Source organism: Squalius cephalus (genome assembly GCF_949319135.1).
Source record: "Squalius cephalus genome assembly, chromosome: 9".
NCBI classification, from domain to species: Eukaryota; Metazoa; Chordata; class Actinopteri; order Cypriniformes; family Leuciscidae; genus Squalius; species Squalius cephalus.
Window position 1 is genome coordinate 4,880,855 of NC_137130.1, and position 21,615 is coordinate 4,902,469.

The window sequence follows — 21,615 nt, forward strand, 5'->3', positions numbered from 1 at the left end:
AAAAAGGTTCTTTAGATTCTTATAATGTTCTTCATATTAAGAAGAAAATGGTTCTTTTAAGAACTGTTCACTGAAAGGTTCTGTTGCATCAACGTGAAAATCCCTTCATTTCACACCTGTTAAATTTACTTTAAAAAGTGTATGCAAAAACTTTTGTTTTTATGTAAAAATTATGTAAATTTTGCTCGTTTTTTTTTTTTTTTTTTTTTTTTTTCCCTTTCAGTGCAAAAAGTCACAGGACATTTTGAAAGTCTAGTCACTTTCTGATTGGACTAAAACCTGCATATGAGTGCAAGATGACGTCATTCAATATTTTGGTCTGTTTTCCTTGAAAGAAAAAAATTGTGTGATTTGCATTTTTGCATGCTAATAAGTTTGTTTTGTCACCCTTTAGCAAAATGTTAGCAGATGACCTGAACTGCAAGCTTCAAAACTCCAATTTTGATTTCATGACAGCATTATTAGATCGACAAAATAACAGGATTGTGAGGTAAGATCTGTATTTTTTTTTTTTTTTTTTTTTTTAATTGAATGGTTTAAATATATGAAGCGATCCATTTCAGACATTCAGACTATAGGTTGAACATATTTTTGATAATGACTGACCATGTTATCTATACTCATACCCTATTTATTTATTTATTTTTCAGACACTGCTGGGAAGTGAAATGTATGCAGCACCTTCATCCTTGAAGATCTGAAGGATGATGGGAGTCCAGTACTTAAAGGTTGAGATCCACTAGTCTAGACAGGCCAAATTCAATAAGCACATTTTCCACATGCTGAAAATGGCAGAAGAGTGAAAGGAAGGAACTGATTGGAAATGTACACAAACTCAGGGCAGGTCTGATTTCCTCACTCGGCCTGTAATTCGATCTCACAGAGATGCAGAGAAGGAGTTTGAACTTTGCAGCTCCGCTGATCTGCTCTGCTCGAGAGCTCATTCCAATCACGTACGTCTGTGGCATAATCAGGTACTTTCACCCTCATGTCAATCACAATGCACACCTGAATTATTCATTAAACTATATTTTATTTATGTCAGTATTTCCCCCATGCCATCGAAAAAAGTAGGAGGAAGCCGAGCTCTCTGACAGACAGAGATGCACAGAACCTTGCAAAGAAGCGATGCTTTCATCTTTAATACAAGCGCTGGGAGGCTGAGGGTGTCGGGGGTGCACACACACACACACACACACACACACACACACACACACACACACACACACACACACACACACACACACACACACACACACACACACACACACACACACACACACACACACACACACACACACACACACACACACACACACAGGCTCATTATTTATTCACTTTCTTGAATAGATCTTCTGGTATTTTCATATGTAAAATGCTTCAGTGTGATGTCTGGAAGGATCTATCAAGCAACTCTTGTTTATGTCTGTGGAACAAAAGAAATGTTCCCATTCATGACGCACAGAAACACTAACATTTTGTTTAGTCTCCCTTCAAAAGAAAAACCCAAGCAAAATTAGAGAGGTGTATTCAAACCTTTTAATGTTGAGGACACTACACATATAGTTAGTTTGACTATAGAATGGGGTTTTCACTCTTATTATTTCACTCTCATGGTTTTCTCATAACTATATTTAGCACATTTAGGACTGAAAACATATTCCGTTGTTGTGTGAAGTTGAACAGCCATTGACCACCTCAGACCAGTGCAGTTATCGTTAACCAAAACTAAAACTATTAAGTTGAAGTAGAAAAATTCAATAAAAGCTAACTGAAATGACAATTGTGAATTGTGAGATGCAAAGTCACAATTGCGTGATATAAATTCAGAATTGTGTGATATAAAGTCAGAATTGAATGATATAAAGTCAGAATTGAATGATATAAAGTCAGAATTGCGTGATATAAAGTCAGAATTGAATGATATAAAGTCAGAATTGCGTGATATAAAGTCAGAATTGAATGATATAAAGTCAGAATTGCGTGATATAAAGTCAATTGAATGATATAAAGTCAGAATTGAATGATATAAAGTCAGAATTGACTGATATAAAGTCAGAATTGCGTGATATAAAGTCAGAATTGAATGATATAAAGTCAGAATTGAATGATATAAAGTCAGAATTGCATGATATAAATTCAGAATTGAATGATATAAAGTCAGAATTGAATTATATAAATTCAGAATTGCGTGATATAAAGTCAGAATTGAATGATATAAGTCAGAATTGAATGATATAAATTCAGAATTGCGTGATATAAAGTCAGAATTGAATGATATAAAGTCAGAATTGCGTGATATAAAGTCAGAATTGAAAGATATAAGTCAGAATTGCGTGATATAAAGTCAATTGAATGATATAAAGTCAGAATTGAATGATATAAAGTCAGAATTGAATGATATAAAGTCAGAATTGCATGATATAAAGTCAGAATTGAATGATATAAAGTCAGAATTGAATGATATAAAGTCAGAATTGCGTGATATAAAGTCAGAATTGAATGATATAAAGTCAGAATTGAATGATATAAAGTCAGAATTGAATGATATAAAGTCAGAATTGCGTGATATAAAGTCAGAATTGAATGATATAAAGTCAGAATTGAATGATATAAAGTCAGAATTGCGTGATATAAAGTCAGAATTGAATGATATAAAGTCAGAATTGAATGATATAAAGTCAGAATTGAATGATATAAAGTCAGAATAATTGAATGATATAAAGTCAGAATTGAATGATATAAAGTCAGAATAATTGAATGATATAAAGTCAGAATTGAATGATATAAAGTCAGAATTGCGTGATATAAAGTCAGAATTGAATGATATAAAGTCAGAATTGCATGATATAAAGTCAGAATTGCGTGATATAAAGTCAGAATTGAATGATATAAAGTCAGAATTGCATGATATAAAGTCAGAATTGCGTGATATAAAGTCAGAATTGAATGATATAAAGTCAGAATTGAATGATATAAAGTCAATTGAATGATATAAAGTCAGAATTGAATGATATAAAGTCAGAATTGCGTGATATAAAGTCAGAATTGAATGATATAAAGTCAGAATTGCGTGATATAAAGTCAATTGAATGATATAAAGTCAGAATTGAATGATATAAAGTCAGAATTGAATGATATAAAGTCAGAATTGCATGATATAAATTCAGAATTGAATGATATAAAGTCAGAATTGAATGATATAAAGTCAGAATTGCGTGATATAAAGTCAGAATTGAATGATATAAGTCAGAATTGCGTGATATAAAGTCAGAATTGAAAAACTTATTTTTTATCTTGCAATTCTGACTTTATAACTCGCAACTGCAACTTTATATCACGCAATTCTGAGATAAAAAGCAATTACCTTATTCATTTATTTTTATGTGGCGGCTTCCATATAAGTCTTTTCTAACATTTACGTAAAAAAAAATAAAACATGCATTTTGACCGATATATACAATTTTTCCACTTCAAAGGTTATTGGTTGTTAAATATCCAGTTTTACGCCATCTAATGAGTCTTTAAAAATAGCACGCAACAATGTAACAGGAAACAACATTGTTCAAAAGAAAAGTAACTAAATAACTGAATGTGTTGCTTGCATTAATTCATCATTTTTTTTAACTCAATGCAATATTAGTCTCATAAAGCAGGTTGCTTGCCTTCACAGGTTATTGATGACTCATGAGTGGTTTAAATAGTTAGTAATGACTCATGAGTGATTTAAACAGTTAGTAATGACTCGTGAGTGATTTAAACAGTTAGTAATGACTCATGAGTGGTTTAAACAGTTAGTAATGACTCATGAGTGGTTTAAACAGTTAGTAATGACTCATGAGTGGTTTAAACAGTTAGTAATGACTCGTGAGTGATTTAAACAGTTAGTAATGACTCATGAGTGGTTTAAACAGTTAGTAATGACTCATGAGTGGTTTAAACAGTTAGTAATGACTCATGAGTGGTTTAAACAGTTAGTAATGACTCATGGGTGGTTTAAACAGTTAGTAATGACTCATGAGTGGTTTAAACAGTTAGTAATGACTCGTGAGTGGTTTAAACAGTTAGTAATGACTCGTGAGTGGTTTAAACAGTTAGTAATGACTCGTGAGTGATTTAAACAGTTAGTAATGACTCGTGAGTAGTTAGTAATGACTCGTGAGTGATTTAAACAGTTAGTAATGACTCGTGAGTGGTTTAAACAGTTAGTAATGACTCATGAGTGGTTTAAACAGTTAGTAATGACTCATGAGTGGTTTAAACAGTTAGTAATGACTCATGAGTGGTTTAAACAGTTAGTAATGACTCATGAGTGGTTTAAACAGTTAGTAATGACTCATGAGTGATTTAAACAGTTAGTAATGACTCATGAGTGGTTTAAACAGTTAGTAATGACTCATGAGTGGTTTAAACAGTTAGTAATGACTCATGAATGGTTTAAACAGTTAGTAATGACTCATGAGGGGTTTAAACAGTTAGTAATGACTCATGAGTGGTTTAAACAGTTAGTAATGACTCATGAGGGGTTTAAACAGTTAGTAATGACTCATGAGTGATTTAAACAGTTAGTAATGACTCATGAGTGGTTTAAACAGTTAGTAATGACTCATGAGTGATTTAAACAGTTAGTAATGACTCATGAGTGGTTTAAACAGTTAGTAATGACTCATGAGTGGTTTAAATAGTTAGTAATGACTCATGAGTGGTTTAAATAGGCTATTATTGTGTCAAAAAGCACAAAAGAACTATATTCGGCTCTGCATATTTTTTATTGGACACAAAAACAATAGGCCATGGCTGCGTCCGAAATCGCATACTCTTTTGAGTAGGATTTTATTTTGAATAGGTAATTGATTCACGACCGCTAAACTGTTCTAGTATGAGTGTGTGTATGTAATCCGGACTACTACATTCGCCATGTTGTCAGTATCACGTGTCCTACCAGCGTCAGTTACGTCACTTCACCTTCATTCACAAATCCTCTCCCGTGGCCTGTGTTCATCATAAGCACTCTTCAGGATCTCGCCAGAAGTAGTAAGTCATCCGGGGACTTTTTGCCTACTCTTTTATGAGTACTGTGAATTCAGACATACTTCTTTTGTCACATACTGTACTGTTTTTCGCCTACTATAGTAGGGAAGTATGTGATTTCAGACGCAGCCTGTCAGTGAAAGGTCAGTGAATGTGCAATGTGAATCGGTTCTAATACTTGATTCGCAAGATGACAATTCCATTGGTAAGATAATAACTCCCATGAGTCTGCCACATGTTATACCACACGCCACACAATTACTATTCCGCATCTGTGTTGTAAGAGCTGTAACGGAGGCTTCTTCGCTGATTGGCAGCTCCCTCACAGACAGAGTGCGCGCGGTCTAAAATTAGACGGGTGTCTGTGTGGGTTGAGACAGTGAGTGTGTGTCACACGAAGGTGACTAGACCGTCATTCATGCCAGAGAACTGAACAACCCGACCAGTCAAGGTTTCGGGACAGCTGATCATCAACAAGCCCGCTTCATTGTTTACCTCAGAAAAGCGCTCAAAGGAAGATTTACTCATGAGGGAACTGCTCAATATTAATTAGAACTGTTACGGCAGCAGTTTCTTATCTGGGATATTAGGCAGATGCGCTGTTGCCTGGCTCCCTCTGAGTGAATAGAGATGTGGCATTTAGAGTGATGAGCGTAATGACGTTCCCTTTCTAGTGGCGGCTGTGTTTATGCCTGCAACCCGATTCTGTCAAACATCACAACCATTTCAAGCCATTACCTCACCGGATGATCCCGTGAGAGACACGCACGGTGTTTCATTGCTTTCCAGACGTTTAATTGTGGATTTTCTTTTGAAGCTGTTGTTTATTTATTTGCTTGCTTACCTGTTGTGGGAACTTAAAACTTGCATTATCTGTGTTGTACTGAATTTTAATTTAGGTGGCAATTTGAAAAAAGTAAAATGGATATATAGATAGATAGATAGATAGATAGATAGATAGATAGATAGATAGATAGATAGATAGATAGATAGATAGATAGATAGATAGATAGATAGATAGATAGATAGATAGATACGGATGGTCAGACATAGATAGATAGATAGATAGATAGATATATAGATAGATAGATAGATAGATAGATAGATAGATAGATAGATAGATAGATAGATAGATAGATAGATAGATAGATAGATAGATAGAGATGGTCAGACATGATAGATAGATAGATAGATAGATAGATAGATAGATAGATAGATAGATAGATAGATAGATAGATAGATAGATAGATAGATAGAGATGGTCAGACATGATAGATAGATAGATAGATAGATAGATAGATAGATAGATAGATAGATAGATAGATAGATAGATAGATAGATAGATAGATAGATAGATAGATAGATACGGATGGTCAGACATTATAGATAGATAGATAGACAGACAGACAGACAGACAGACAGACAGACAGACAGACAGACAGACAGACAGATAGATAGATAGATAGATAGATAGATAGATAGATAGATAGATAGATAGATAGATAGATAGATAGATAGATAGATAGATAGATAGATAGATAGATACGGATGGTCAGACATTATAGATAGATAGACAGACAGACAGACAGATAGATAGATAGATAGATAGATAGATAGATAGATAGATAGATAGATAGATAGATAGATAGATAGATAGATAGATAGATAGATAGATAGATAGATAGATAGATAGATTTTGTCTGCCAACCTGCACCAATCACTATGGAAACCAATTTTAATATGAGTGGAAAAACTGTACAGCAAGACAGTTGCCATATGGTAATATCTGCGCTAGTGACAACCAAGCTGCAACAGTCAGTCCATCAGACATGAATGACTAACATGCTAATTGGCGCTGTCTGCCATAGCTGGACTGATGCGCCAGTGATGTTAAAACTGGCAGATAATTTGTTATAAATCATAATTAGCCATCAGTTGTTAGCAAAGACTTGTTACAACTGTCTTCACTGCATCACAGTTTATGGTTTAGCGCTGATGTTTAGGACAGATCCAGACTGCCAGTGTTCTGTCTATATCTGTGTGTCTGTGCATCAGCACTGCGTTGAGTGAGGATACATCATTCTTCTATCCGGTGAGAATAGTTCTTCTTTAAGAGGACGTTCACTCTGTCTGCAGCAGTGGTATAATCTATCTATCTATCTATCTATCTATCTATCTATCTATCTATCTATCTATCTATCTATCTATCTATCTATCTATCTATCTATCTATCTATCTATCTATCTATCTATCTATCTATCTATCTATCTATCTATCTATCTATCTATCTATCGCTAACTATCCATCCATCCATCCTTGAACATAACATTGACAATGTCATAAACTTCAAAGCATTTGTTTCACCTGGATCAATTATCCTCTCTTTTTCATCTCTCTTCTTCCATTTCTCTCTCACTCTTTGCTTTTTACAGCCAGCATGTATGTTGGGGTAGCATTGAGTTAGTGCACAAATAAAGACATACTAAAGGAATTTCACATTCTGATCATTAGAACTGCACAATTAAAATTGATTATTAAACCACAAAGGGCTGTGATTTAATTAAGCAGTGTGTCGTGTATATCAAGCGTAGCGTCAGTTCTGGCAGGTCACGTTAGTCAAGCTCGCATCAGCTGACACGTCTACCTATAGGAATACGACGCCTATCACTGTATACATGTATAAGCTCCTTCAGTATTATCAGCAGATATCGCGTTTCTCAGGAGCGATTACCCTCCTCCATCCCCAGCTCCTCTCGTCAGTCAGGATTTGGCATTCTGATTCCCCTTGAATCAGAATAAATCCTCGAATTGTTGTGCATTAAAATATTGACAGTAATTATATCTGCAAATCATTTTTGTTGGTTCTGTTCTGTTTACCCTGAGGGGGGTTATTGCTGCTCTCCCTGCTCTTATCCATGCTAGGGTTTTTGTTTTTGCCCAGAACAGAACCATACCGCCAATCCAAACTATGGTAATTGTCAATCATCCTTGATGATAGTGGTCCTGACTGAATTTACAGCACTCTGTTTTGTCTGTCAGCAAGACTAATGTGCTTTGAGAAGACAGTTTCATTTTATTTTCATATTTGTGCAATTTCTAATATTTTCAACAAGTTACTATGTAAATCTTCCTGAAAAAAAAAATATATATATATATATATGAAGAGTTCAGATGCAAAAGCCTCTAAGTGCCATCTGAAATTTTCTTCTAGAATGATCATTTTTATCAAGCTTGTATATTTAAGTTCAGTAATTTCACTTAAATGACAATTCATAAGTAATTTTCATTGCCATTTAAGTGAAATTACTGAACTTAAATATACAATCTTCATAAAAATGATCATTCTAGAAGACAATTTCAGATGGCACTTAAAGGTTTTTGCATCTGAACTCTTCATATATATTAATATTTTTTATTTTATTCATATGTGTGAGTATATATATATATATATATAATTTTATATATATATGTATTACAATTAGCATCACCATCAGATTATTCATAACACAATGATAGCTGTTATTTCATATTTCACTTAGCAATTAGGGCATGTGCTATAAAACCCTGACCAGGCTGGTTTTTGAAATCAGAAGTATGATAATTAAAAGGCAGCGTAAGATTTATTAATGCATCTCTTTTATGCTTGAAAACAAAAGGCAGCGTGTGTTGTGACATCCCCTGGGACGGCCTTCCAGACGTTGAGATACATGACACACCTTTAATCATGATGGCCCTCAATGCTGCTCCAGCGAATTTCAATGATGTTATTTAGAGAGCTGTAATTAACTCTATGCAGATCGAGAGGTGACGGGACTCTCTAACTTCCTGTTTATAAAACCCTGAGTTCTGTTACCGCAGGATCTCACTGCAGTATAATTAACTAGAGTTTCACATTTTCAGACGGCATAGCTAAGGTGCTCTGGATGGTTGCCAGGGTGTTGCTATGAGGTTTCTGAGTGGTTGTTTGGTTGTTGCTAGGTCTGGATGTTCCTTATCATTGCTCCAGGTCAATTATTCTTTTACCATTCTATTTTTTCTGCATTTGCTTAGCTAATCTGATTATTCCCATTATTTGATATTTGTCTCTCAGTCCTTCTTATGTTCTCCTGTTGTTTACTTTATAATTCACAAATAGCGTTCTGTTGCATGTTGCTAAATTAATGCCACTAAAAAAAAAAGGATAAAAATATGTTTTATGTTTATTTTTTAATTTCAATTAGATTGGATAATTTTATATTGGTTCTTTAAGTTATTGAAATCACCCCTTATAATCTCATTCACTATTCCGTACATTACTCCACTAATATAGTCCACTTGAAGGAGTAAATGAAAACGAGTGAATTCGGACACTAAGTGTGCCGGAAGGGCTTCTGCTTTTGTATAATTTGTGCTTGCTGTTTAATAATTATTTGAAACTTATCAAACTGGCAAGATGAAAAGATTTATCTTGAACTCTGTCATGGAAACTATGTATTTATTAATCAAGTAAAAATGAATGTATGCCTGTATGATATTACACTGTAGCCACATTGGACCAGTGGTTTGGAAAATGTATGGATGGATGATTCAAATTGCAAACTTCTGGTCAGATGCGGGAATTCATTCGGTGCGTGACTCTCACAGTGCATTATGGGTATTCTCTAGCCGTACATCGGTTGTACACTCGTTATTTTTAGTGCATTTTAATGCATTTTAATGCATTTTAATGCATTTTAGTTCATTGAATGAATGCACTCATTTCGGACATCACTACAAATGGCTGTTCCCTCCAATAGTGCCCTATTTATGGTTTATTTATGGTTATAAGGGGCGATTTTGGACACAGCCAAGGTGTTTTATAAGGAAGTAATAGGCAGCAACAATCAATGCCTGTCACACAAACAATGCAAGACAAGTTACGTGCCAAAGTTTAATATAAGCAACAGCAATGCTTCATGGAAACCTGCGCTGATGTGTCTGTGTGCTGACAGTGAAATGCACGAGACTACAGTAACCTGCACGTGGAAGTCAAACACACTATATGAAAGCATCAAATCATTTTCTGCATGGGAAATGGAAGGTGAGATATTATCCATCATTTCATTTGTGTCTGTGTGTGTGTTTGCTCTATGTGCCATTTAATTGTGCGATGCTCGCTCAGAAAAAAGCCCATGCGCTTTCCTCTAGACTCATAATAGGCAAGACGGACTGAACATTCCATACAGGCGTCATGGCAACCGGTCATGGCTAAATCTCAGAATATGAGAGAGAGAGAGTCCGACTGCCGAGCACTGATGAGACGCATCAAACACAGCTCGTCTCTAATTGATCTCTAAGAGTCTTTCTGTCACCAACAAAAAGCTTCTACTGACTGAATGAGCATCTCAGTTTAACTGACGGCACTATTAAATAAATTGAGACGGGCAATTTATAGTTTATAAAGACAGACTACTCTATTTGTATATTTAAATGTGCGCTCAGTGTATAAAGGAATGACTTACGCATGCCAATGACATAGTGAAATGAACTATTTTCAATGGCCCACTTAACCTCAAATAAGCAATAAGCCATGAGTTGTACGTTACAGTGTTTTTGCAGTGAGAACATACCCAACACAAGTACAAAAACAAGTATGGCAATGCAATGCAAGCACGTAGTCCTGTTGCACATACTGTTGTGTTGAGGTGGTTCCTGAATTATCATATTTTGTTGATCCTGGAACAACATTCCTGTCCTAACATGTAGTACTAACCCTATCCCTACCCCTAAACCTAACCCTACCCATTAGTTATCCCTAAAATCAGAGGGAAATGACAGGTGAATAACACTGATGTAGAAGCACCTAACCCTGGTTGTAAACTGTAAACTTGTCTCTTAAATCTGATTGGTTGATTGGAATGTTGATCCAGTAACATGTTGCTCTTGGTGAAATCAGGTTCACCATGTTGAGGTATATGCTCAGTGCCGGTCCTCCCTATATGCAAAATACTCAAGTTGCGTAAGGCTCGGGCCCCTGAACCACCAGGGGGCCCCATTACTCTCAAAGATGATTTAATGCCTAAGGCTGTGTGATTAATATAATTTTAGTTTTGTTTTGGATTTTGGTTTCCAACAATTATGAAAACACGACGCTGCATTCAAAGTGGTGCGCTGATGCCATTCCTACGTAACATCCAAATCAGTCAAATCATGTAACGTGACTGTCGTAATATACAGTCTCATGCCGGACTTGACTGATACCAAGTTAAAAGCGTATATTGAGTTGCGAAAGCAGCTTTCTGTGTGTGCGCTCCAAGATGCAGTGAAACATGGACAGTTAAGTAATTAGTCAGTATTAGATCTGTGTATTTGGTCTTAAAGTGACAGCAGCCTAATAAACCTGCTGCTCTTTCTGTCATTAATCAAACAACAAAAGAAAACAAGTGAATCATGCACCGCTCTTCACTGAATAACTTTAGTAACTTTAATAAGAAGCAATGTATATTTGATTCATACGGTAACGTTTTTTTTTTTATTTGATTGCTTTATTCAGTTTAGGCTTTTGTTTTTACTAGGCTAAATTGTTTATTTAATTTGTATCTTTTTTCTTTGTCCTGTTGTTCGTAATTCAGTGTTGTTTGTTGACAGTGAAACTGCTCTGAAAGAACAGATTAAGGGGTTAATTTTTTTTTTTTTTTTTTTTATGAACGCACTGACAGGGGCCCCTAAAAGTTTTGCTTAGGGCCCCCAGAAATCTATCGGACCGGCACTGGATACACTTAAATGTATGCACCAATAATACGTATATGTTATTATTCAGATAGCTATAGCTAAAAACGTTTATAAGATTTAAGTTCTTTTTTGCCTGTTGCTCCACAATGACAGTAGTTAGTTGACCTGAGAAAATTGGCCATTGACACAGACAGTTTAAGCTAATGCACTCTATATGGCAACGCATAACAATAAATATTCAGGTTCATGTAGCTATAAGTGCTTTTGTTCACATACTTGCACAGAATAAGTTTCCGGCCTAAGGATTTTTCTTAATTGTGATTGTATTTACTGGGCCAGTACAAATCTGAACTACTGGCCCAACAGGCCCTGTCCTGAATGTTCCTAATGAAAGTTAGCCAGGCAGAGTGCACCATGCATCTGAAAGAATTCACGTATCAGAGACCGAAATGTAAGCATGGACCCGTGCCTATAAAAACACGGCCCAGAACTGAGGGTGTTGGGTGTAGTAACCACCCTGTATGTTTCGCTTCACTACCACAATATTGCTCTATCCAGCAGGCTGGAAACGGCTTTGTTTCTCCCCATTGCGTTTGCTCTGTATATCAGAAACAGATTACGGTGTTCTTTCTTTCGCTTTCTGTTTTTTCTTCCCTTTTCATTTTTTTTCCTGAAGGCATGCATGCATGTTATAGCACAGAGCACGTTCATCGATCAAACCGATGATTCTGTCTGTCCACCGGCCGCTGGTTTTCCTCTTCCACCAAGGCACGATGTTTCCCCAACCTTTTACAAGGTGTTGTACAAGTCCACGTGAATAGATCGCTCCATCACATTTATATGCACATGCAAATTTGAGCCATTCCTATACAAAAGGGAAGCAAATTGATTTGGCTGCATGCGCGTAAGTGCATGTGTGAAGACGTCATGTGGAGAGAGACAGAGCGCTGGGCTGTTATCAGGGAAAACGGCATGCCACCTTTCCAGTGAATCTTTAATGTGCGGGATTCAGCGCTCTGGCAGCATTGCCATCTGTGCACGGGTTAGGTACATGCATGGAAGATTTAGTTATTCAAATGACCCAGCTTAATCAGCCCCTCCTAGCAGACTGGAAATCCATTCTGTAAATGTTGCCGTGTCCTTTGAGTGTGTCATATAGAGTAATTAAATCATGTTCCCATGGGGAAGGTTTGAAAGGATAAACAGATGCAGTCAAGAGTGGTGTGAACACAGAGCCTCTTAGATCATGATCTGGGAACATCTGAAAGGTGTGTAGGCAAGAGAGCTGGCTCGTATGCTCAGCTTTGCTGCTTTTCTATGCTGGAGTCGTGATTAAAGCAATAGTTCACCCAAAAACATGGGAACTGTCAACATTTACACAGCCTCGTGTCATTGCGACCTGTATCGTTTTCTATCTTCCCGGAAACACTAAAAGAGATACAGTATTGGATTGAACGTCAGACCGAAATGTAAGTCATTATTCACTGATCAATCAGTATTTTCTCCATCAATAATACAAGACAAACTGCATAAGACACTATGGCTGTGTCTGAAATCGCATACTGCCCTATATATAGTATATTATATTCACAGTACTCATAAAGAGTAGGCAAAAAGTCCCCGGATGACCTACTACTTCTGATGAGATCCTGAAGAGTGCTTATGATGGACACTTTATTACCCCATGAGGCCACAGGAGAGGATTTGTGAATGAAGGTGAAGTGACGCTTGTATGCCACATGATAATGACAAAACGATAAATGTAGTACGTCCGTATTACATTCTACACACACTCATATTATATAGAACATTTGGTAACACTTTACTTAAAGCCTTTACATAATGCATTGTAAAAGTACTTTAATGCATTAATTATGGCTTGTAATGCACCTTATAATGCATTGTTTGGTCTCATAAATAATTGTAAACACAGTATATTATAATACTTATCTATTCATTGTTACACCTTTAGGAAGCATTAAAACACATGACAAACATCCAATTTCTGATGTGACAAGGAATTGCAAATAAGGCTTTTTAACTTTGGTCACAATTATTTATGAAAATATATAATGCATTATAACATACATTATGCATACCTTATAATGGAATATACATAAAGGCTTTAAGTAAAGTGTTACCAAACATTTTTAGTGCTCGCAAAGTATTTATTCAAAATAAGTAGCTACTTATTTATTTATGCAATAGAGTATGCAATTTTGGACACAGCCTAAGACAAATTGTCGATACTGTAAGAAATTCTCTAAAAATAAGTCAAATATCTCATGCAATTTTACCCCTCAAGTAAATTAATCTTTTTTTAAAGGATGTTTAGATATTTGAACTGGAAAGCGAAAAGATTATTTGCAGTGGTCATTTATGAAATGTGGCCTGGTTTGCTATTGGTTTTCATGAGTGACCATAAAAGAGTTTCTGGAGCTTTGGCAGAGGTAAGATCAGTGAATATTGACCTTTGAATATTGAATTTTGTTATGTTGTTTCGAATAAAGCTATCATATGACTTCAGAAGAATGCATTAGATATATAAAACATAACAATCTTTATTATTATTATTATGATATTATAGTGCTTGTGAGGTCAGAAAGACAAGATGTGAGTAATGACAGCATTTTCATTTTTGGGAGAAACTATTTCTTTAAGTATGTGTGCACAATATTATTATTAGATATATATTCCTGAAGATGAATGTGTGTGTTCTTTTCATTTCATTGTGTGAGCCTGTAAGACTGTGTGGGCAGATTTAGCAGTTTTCAGGAAATGTCCCCAAAGGAATAACAAAATTTTCCCCATTTAATTAATCTAATGCCAAAAGTATAATATAAGGTGAGTCTATGGAAACTCTAACTGGATTTTCTGAATAAAAATCTGTGCAAAACTTACTACTGCAATGATAATGTGTCCTGGGTGGTTGCCAAGGCATTGCCATGCAGTTTTTAGCACGTTGCTAGGGTGTTCTGGGTGGTTTCTAGGGCAAGTTTTTATAGGCCTGGTTCCCTCTTTTAATATAAGTCTTGTTTTATCATTCATCAAGCAAAAATCATAAATCTGATCACTTGAAAAAGTACTGGCACATCTTTCCTCAACAAGCACGATTTGAAGTTACTTGAAATAATTGAAATACGAGCAATAGTAATCATGATGCTTGCCTTAGCAAACCCCTAATTAGTTTATTTTAAGAACAACAGATGTGACGGAGGCCTCTGCAAGGACGTACACACACAATTGTTTGTGCATGCTGTGCAGCGCTGCCATTCTCAGCTGGTCTCTTCCTGATGTCAAAAGAAGCTGGTGGATTTGCAACAAAGGAAGTTCATAACAAGCTGCAGTGTCTCTCTCTCTCTCTCTCTCTCTCTCTCGCTAATATCCGTAGCTTGGCCTCTACGGACCAATCTTCTCCCAATCACACATTCTCCACCTCGCACTGCTTTAATTAGTTAAAGTGTCACACAGTTACGCCATGCGTGTCCCTGCAGACTACAAGCCAGCTACAAACTCACTCTACTGAACGAACGACCAACAATCAGTCTAACAGACGGGATTTCATTCAGCGCATTCAATGCATGACAGAGGGATGAATCAGAGCTGCCTTTAAAGTCAAACTTTTCACAATCCAATCAATGCACAAAGGATCCAATAATACCTCCCTAGATTTTTTAAATTTGTATAGAAACAATCTTCACTTAGAAATTGCGAGTAAATTGCACAATTAATTACAAGCAAACAGCAAGTAACACATTGAATTAAATGTGACATTTTGAGGTAGAGAGACTGAAATAGTATTTTCTTGTGAAACATACTCCAATAATCAGTGCACACCATTTCCCCCCCAGTGTATTCTGTTTCACTTAAAAATGTGTCACATCATGATGGAGCTAAAATGGATTGCAAACTGTGACTTCATGCTGACTTGAGGGCATTTCTTCTGAAACACAAATGACTGATGACCCTCATCAATTATTAATCTGAGCAGAGGCATTATAAGCATGGATGTAATGAATGCACGCTCAGTCTTGAGTTATAGAGACATCAAAACATCTAGATTGGTAACATTGTCTTTGTATTGACGTCCTATTTGCAGGAATGAAGAGCAATGCTGGAGCTTTTGTGTTCTCAGTTGATAAAGCATATAGTGCTAGTGATGCCAAGGTCATTGGTTTGATTCCCAGGGAAAACAGTTAAATGTATAGGCCTAAACTGCTTTGGATGAAAGATTCTGCAAAATGTGCATAAGCTCATTATATTGATGCATGACTGTCACAGCTGATTTTTAACCAAGCAAATAATACACAGGTAATCACAAACCACTTTGAGAGCCATTTCACAAAACAAACAGACAAATCCATTCTCTTACCTTAAATGCAGAATGGACCCGGGTTTAATTTTCTGCAGAAAAAATAAATGAAGTTTTATTAAAATTCTGAATTTTCCATTTAAACCTTTAATAATGTTATGATTGACCGCAGCCCGTATTTAATGTATACATTTTTTGGAAAACCAACATTCTGCTTATTATTTTTTTTCTTCCTCCAATAATGGGTAAGAGCAGCCATTCCAGCTCTGTCAGTGGAGTGGGCTGATGCAGACCCTTTATGAACGCTGCCTCATTACTGGAGGAGGGAGTGTTCCCAGGGGAGGGGGAAAGCAGAGCACTGCCTGACACAGCTGCACATTCTCAGGGAGAGATGCGATGGCAGCCTGCCTCCTCTCTGCCGCTCTGGTTCACTGACTTTCAGTGGCAGGAGAACAGGGTTGTGAGAGGGTCACACACATTATTGGCATACAGCTCCCTCAAGCATGCACACATACATTGTGTGTGCATGTACTATGAATTTGCATTGTGTGTGTGTGTGTACACACACACACACACACACACACATATATATATATATACATATATATATATATATATATATATATATATATATATATATATAAACACGCACACCCACACACACACACACACACACACACATATATATATATACTGTATACACACACACACACACACAATCTTAATTTGTTATCTTTTTTAATTCCAGGCCTGCTAATAAATAACATAATTTAAACATGATAGCATTATTTATTATTGGTCGACATTTCTACCACGACAGTTTATACTTTAATAATAATAATTTAAAAAATAAATAAAAAAACGTACAAGAAAACTAAAACATGTTCGCCACAGAAAAGGTCAAGTCAAATTCAAGTAATTTTGTATGCATTGTATTTCTTTTTTATTGTATTTTCGAGTAGCTAACTTTATAGACCTGCACAAAAATAGCTGAAAATAACAGTAGCCTACCTGTTATTTAAACGTGTGAAATAGTATAATTGATGATGATGATAATAATAATATTTAAATTATTATTATTATTATTATTATATTTTCACTGTGTCTATAATTGTCCATTATAAATGTCCATATTTATTTACTTTATATTGTGTTAAAAAAATAAGAAATAAAACAATAAATAAAAATAGGTAATGCATATTGGTTATGGAACACGAACATAAAACTAATCGGACAAAAAATAATATCGATCGATATCGAATGCCGATATCTAATTCCATGGATGATACAGTAAGAGAGAAGAACACACCTTTAAACGCGCTTTATGAACGTATGGGAACAGACACCGTTCACGTCACTCTGTTATCGCTTCCATTCAAACCTGACAATAGAGAATAAACGAGCGACTTACCATTCATACTGATATCTCCCGTCAGATGATCGCACACTGCCGCCTCTGTCATCATATACTCTACACGCGAGAGGAAATCATACTCATCACGCAGATTTGAACGCTGGATTCGTGCAGAACCGGCATCTGTCGCAGATACACCTCTGACAGAGCCGACAGAAGAAACAATGGTGCAGGCGAGCGCACAAACTAGCCATCCTACTACAGCCAAGGCTCCACTCATGAATATTAATTAGTTCTTGCTGACGCTCGTGAGCTACCTTCCAATGGAGAGCTCCTGGCTCATGAATATTAATTAGATAGTGCCAACGTTCTGTTGTTACCGTCCAATGGCGAAGGCTGGGCTCTTGAATATTAAGAAGCAAGCCTTCCCAGTAGTAGGATTCGTAAACGGACTGCAGTGGGAATTGAGCGTGAGCCAGCGGCCACTAGAGAGCCATACAAGTGTCTTCCGAGGGGATTCAGGGATTTCTCAGGCCGCTTTGTCTCTTGGGTTTCGGCCAATTTAATTGTTCCTCATAAAAACACGTGGGTGTGTGGCAGGCTGTTCAAATGGGATTGTGCTGAATGTTGATGACGGCTCCATTGTGTGGGCTGTTATAAAATCGGCCCGCTTAGAGGTAAACTCATACATTCAACAAGATTGTGTAATTAAATAAATACATTTTAAAGATTAAAAAAAAAAAAAAACTGGAATCATGTGAGGGTAGGCTATAACATTTCCATCGAGCTTGATATATTAATATAAACAAATAATTAAATAAGATGATAGCCTCGACCTCCTTATAAAATAATTAATATAAGCATAATTACAATAATATAACAGTAAAAATGATATAATAAAACAAATAAATCCATTATTTAATGTGACTCGGGAAAAAGAGATGTCTCAATTATTCCAAAAGCAGTTAGCAAGTGATTCATGAACATTTCTGTATATCAGTGTACATTTCGATTAACCTGTCAAACACCAGCCTCACTGTGCGACTTTAGTGATCATTTTCACAGGTTGTTAAATACCGACATCTAGTGGCAGATTTTAGGAATTGCACAGACAGTGTTTTTTCCTCATGAAATGTGCTAGTAACTTTCAATCAGAGGTGTAAGGTCCAAGGGTCAGAAAGTAAAAGTCCTGCCATATGTTTATTCCACCCATGAACTCAGCCTGCTGATTTCACTAATTAGTTCTATCTCCTGGCTGAAAAACTGTGCTAATTAGCAAATCCAGGTGATTGGAACAAAATACTGAGGACTTTTACTCTGAACCTGAACTTTACACCTCTGCTTTCAATGTGTAACAGAGTAAAGAAAGGAAAAACATAAACTTAGTGTGAATAGTGCTTGTTTTAGTTATAAAATATTTGTTCTTGTTAAATTAACCCTGTTCGTTGGTTATTTAAATAATGCATCTTGGATAAAGGGAGACACCTACAGGCAAGAAGGGTGTACGATGGGTTGAATCAGCCATCTTCTCAGGTCACACAAGCTGTTGAGAAGGATGGTAGGTGGAAAAAGTCTCTGGTCGATCGTTTAAGAAAATGTTGGAAGATATTGTTGTAGACAAAAATAAAGTCAATTGCATTTGTCTAGAAATGTGTTTGAGAGAACTTTATTCTGTATTTTCTGTTCAGAATGGTAAATCAGTGTGTAGCAGGGTCTTTCAGGTGGTTGTGCACGCAGCGTGCTAATTGCATCTGCTTTTTATTTCATTTGGTATATGTTTATTTTTATTATTATTATACAGTTTTATGGCCGGACCAGCAGTATTTATTGTCTGTTTGGTGCTCTTCGTGTCTTTTCCAGGTATGATGTATTACTTTTCTTCCGTGCAATTTTTGTTCTTTATAAAAGAAAAAGAGACTGAGTAATAAGTAACACATTTTTTTTAATCTTGTCAGTTCACACGAGCTGTTGAGAAGGATGTTTTATGGGCGGACCAGCAGTATTTATTGTCTGTTTGGTGCTCTTTGTGTCTTTTCCAGATTTCCTCAGTTTCAGTAAACACTAAAGTGAATGTGCTCAGCAAAATTGCTTTTGCGTGGTCATTATTGAAATAAAAGAACACACGAACCAAGAGGGGTTACAATGGTGCCGTGACCCGGATGGGAGTGAGGTTTAGGGGGGTGTAACGGAGGCCAGCTAGTAGTTGCTAGTAGTTGCTGTGCGTGTAAACCATAGACTGTAAAAAAAATATGGACATAGTATCCGTGACATCACCCATAGGTTTCTGAAGACCGTTTTTGAAGCCTAAAATGGGCGTAGCCGACTGTCACCATCTTGGCAGCGCGTCACTCCCGAATTTATTTATTTTTACAGTCAGACAATTAGCTGAGGTAACGTGACGGCTAACAGACAGCAGACAAATGGCTAATGATGACTAATGACCACAGCAGCGGGAATCCACCTGTCACTCAAAAGTGGACACACCCTTAATTATGCAGAACTTTAAGGCTTAATATAATTTGAACAGATGAGTTATAAAAAAATTCACCCCCCTCACAGTTGTCATGAAGGGAAAAGTAAACTATATAGACCAAAGCCACTTTTTGCTCCAGGCTGTAAACGCGTTTTTTTTTCTGCTGTAAAGTTGGGCAGTTTAACATGGGGGAGATACAGATTTGACTCACTTCTGCACCCAGCCTCAAGCGGCCAGATGATGAATTGCCGTTTAATTCACTTCCGTGTTGGTTTCAAGAGAGAGACAGGGAGGTTGCCGCTTGGTGGAATTTTTAATTTTTGTTTAAAAGCCCAAGACCAAGTCTATGATATTCTCATCACTTTAGACCCCAGTCTTTTCGCCTTTTGGCTTAGAAAAGTAACAGCAAAGATAACATGCTTTTAAGCATTTATGTTTTATCTGATTCAACTTCTCGTTAACTGATTCAAGAAAAACTACCAAATACTGGAAACTAATTTGCTTTTAAGGTGCTATGACTAATCTGTAATCAATACTCAAATTGACTCAAACTTGGCATACAGTAATTTTAAATCTGAAGCTTTTATGCTGATTGTTGTACTGTAGGCCAGTATACACTGTTGATCTGCTGCTGTTTTAAATGGATTAAATCTTGGTGTAAATGATCCTAAATGATCCTAATTGCACCTTAACCTTGATCCACTGGTTCTAATAAAAAAAAAAGTGATCAGACACATGGGGTTTGCAACTCATATTATGTCCTGGACTGAGTTCCAATGAGAAACGATGGCATAAAACAGGTCTAACTGTCTAAGTTATTTATAAATAATAATAATAAAAAAATAATAAATGGATGCACCTCTTGATGGAAATAACACCACAACATTTATTTCCATCAAAAGGTGCATCCACTTTTGGTCAAGATCTTGTATTGACAATTGACAATCTCCTTCAGCACATCCCAAAGACTTTCAATGAATTTAAGCTCTGGACTCAGAGGAGCCGATTCATGTGTGAAAATGATTCTTCATTCTCCTCACAACCATTCTTTCACAATTTGAGCCTGATGAATCTTGACATTGTCATCCTGTATTATGGCCATTATGCGAGTTTTCATACATGGTTGTTTAAGAAATGAAAAGCTACACACTCCATCAATTAGGGTTAGAAGAACTGTTGCCATACATATAACATGCTAGAAACATAATAATCACTGCAATAATGATCCGATCATTGACTCTTAAATGTGTGCCTATTGAAATCCAAAAAGCGACTTATTTTCTTTGGGCAGGCAGTGTATATGAGGCAATAAACAGGGAGGATGCTCTGAGAACTGACAGCAGGAAAGTGCTGGGAAAGTGAAAATGCATTAACAGCATTGATTTAGATTTCCTTAGGAACTGCAATCTGAGTTAAAATAAGATTATTGTATTTTCTCTATTGATTTTGCTATAGCTAAGTGTCTCAAAAAGTCACTGTCAAACTGGCATAAACTACAAAAATGTGCCAGTTTTAAAGCATTTGATTGCTCATTTGTAAAAAGAAATTGTGACAAACAGTCGGGTCATGTGATAACTACCATAGGCTAGAATAGATAATATGCTAGTATTCCGAACACGATCACCGGGACGCATCACTGTTGTTATATCACTCCGCCTGTCCTGTCTGTGGAGTTTTTAGACCTTGTGCGCAGTACCGAATAGAAGTTTTTTATTTTATTTAACCCTTTCACGCATAGTGGTCACTACAGTGGAC

The 21,615-nt window shown here is 36.2% G+C and overlaps 1 protein-coding gene across 1 annotated transcript in view; it reads right to left on the bottom strand.

The window, feature by feature from the left end:
• Positions 1-17,631, bottom strand: part of csrnp3 (cysteine-serine-rich nuclear protein 3) — a 56,256-nt gene extending 38,625 nt beyond the window's left edge. The window contains exons 1-2 of the mRNA XM_079880336.1: positions 17,445-17,631; positions 16,094-16,125 (exon numbers count right to left, since the gene is read on the bottom strand). Coding sequence (XP_079736462.1) covers positions 16,094-16,125; positions 17,445-17,447 — 35 coding nt within the window. The 5' untranslated portion in view covers positions 17,448-17,631. The remainder of the gene's footprint in view (positions 1-16,093; positions 16,126-17,444) is intronic.
• Between the last annotated feature and the right edge of the window lie 3,984 nt (positions 17,632-21,615).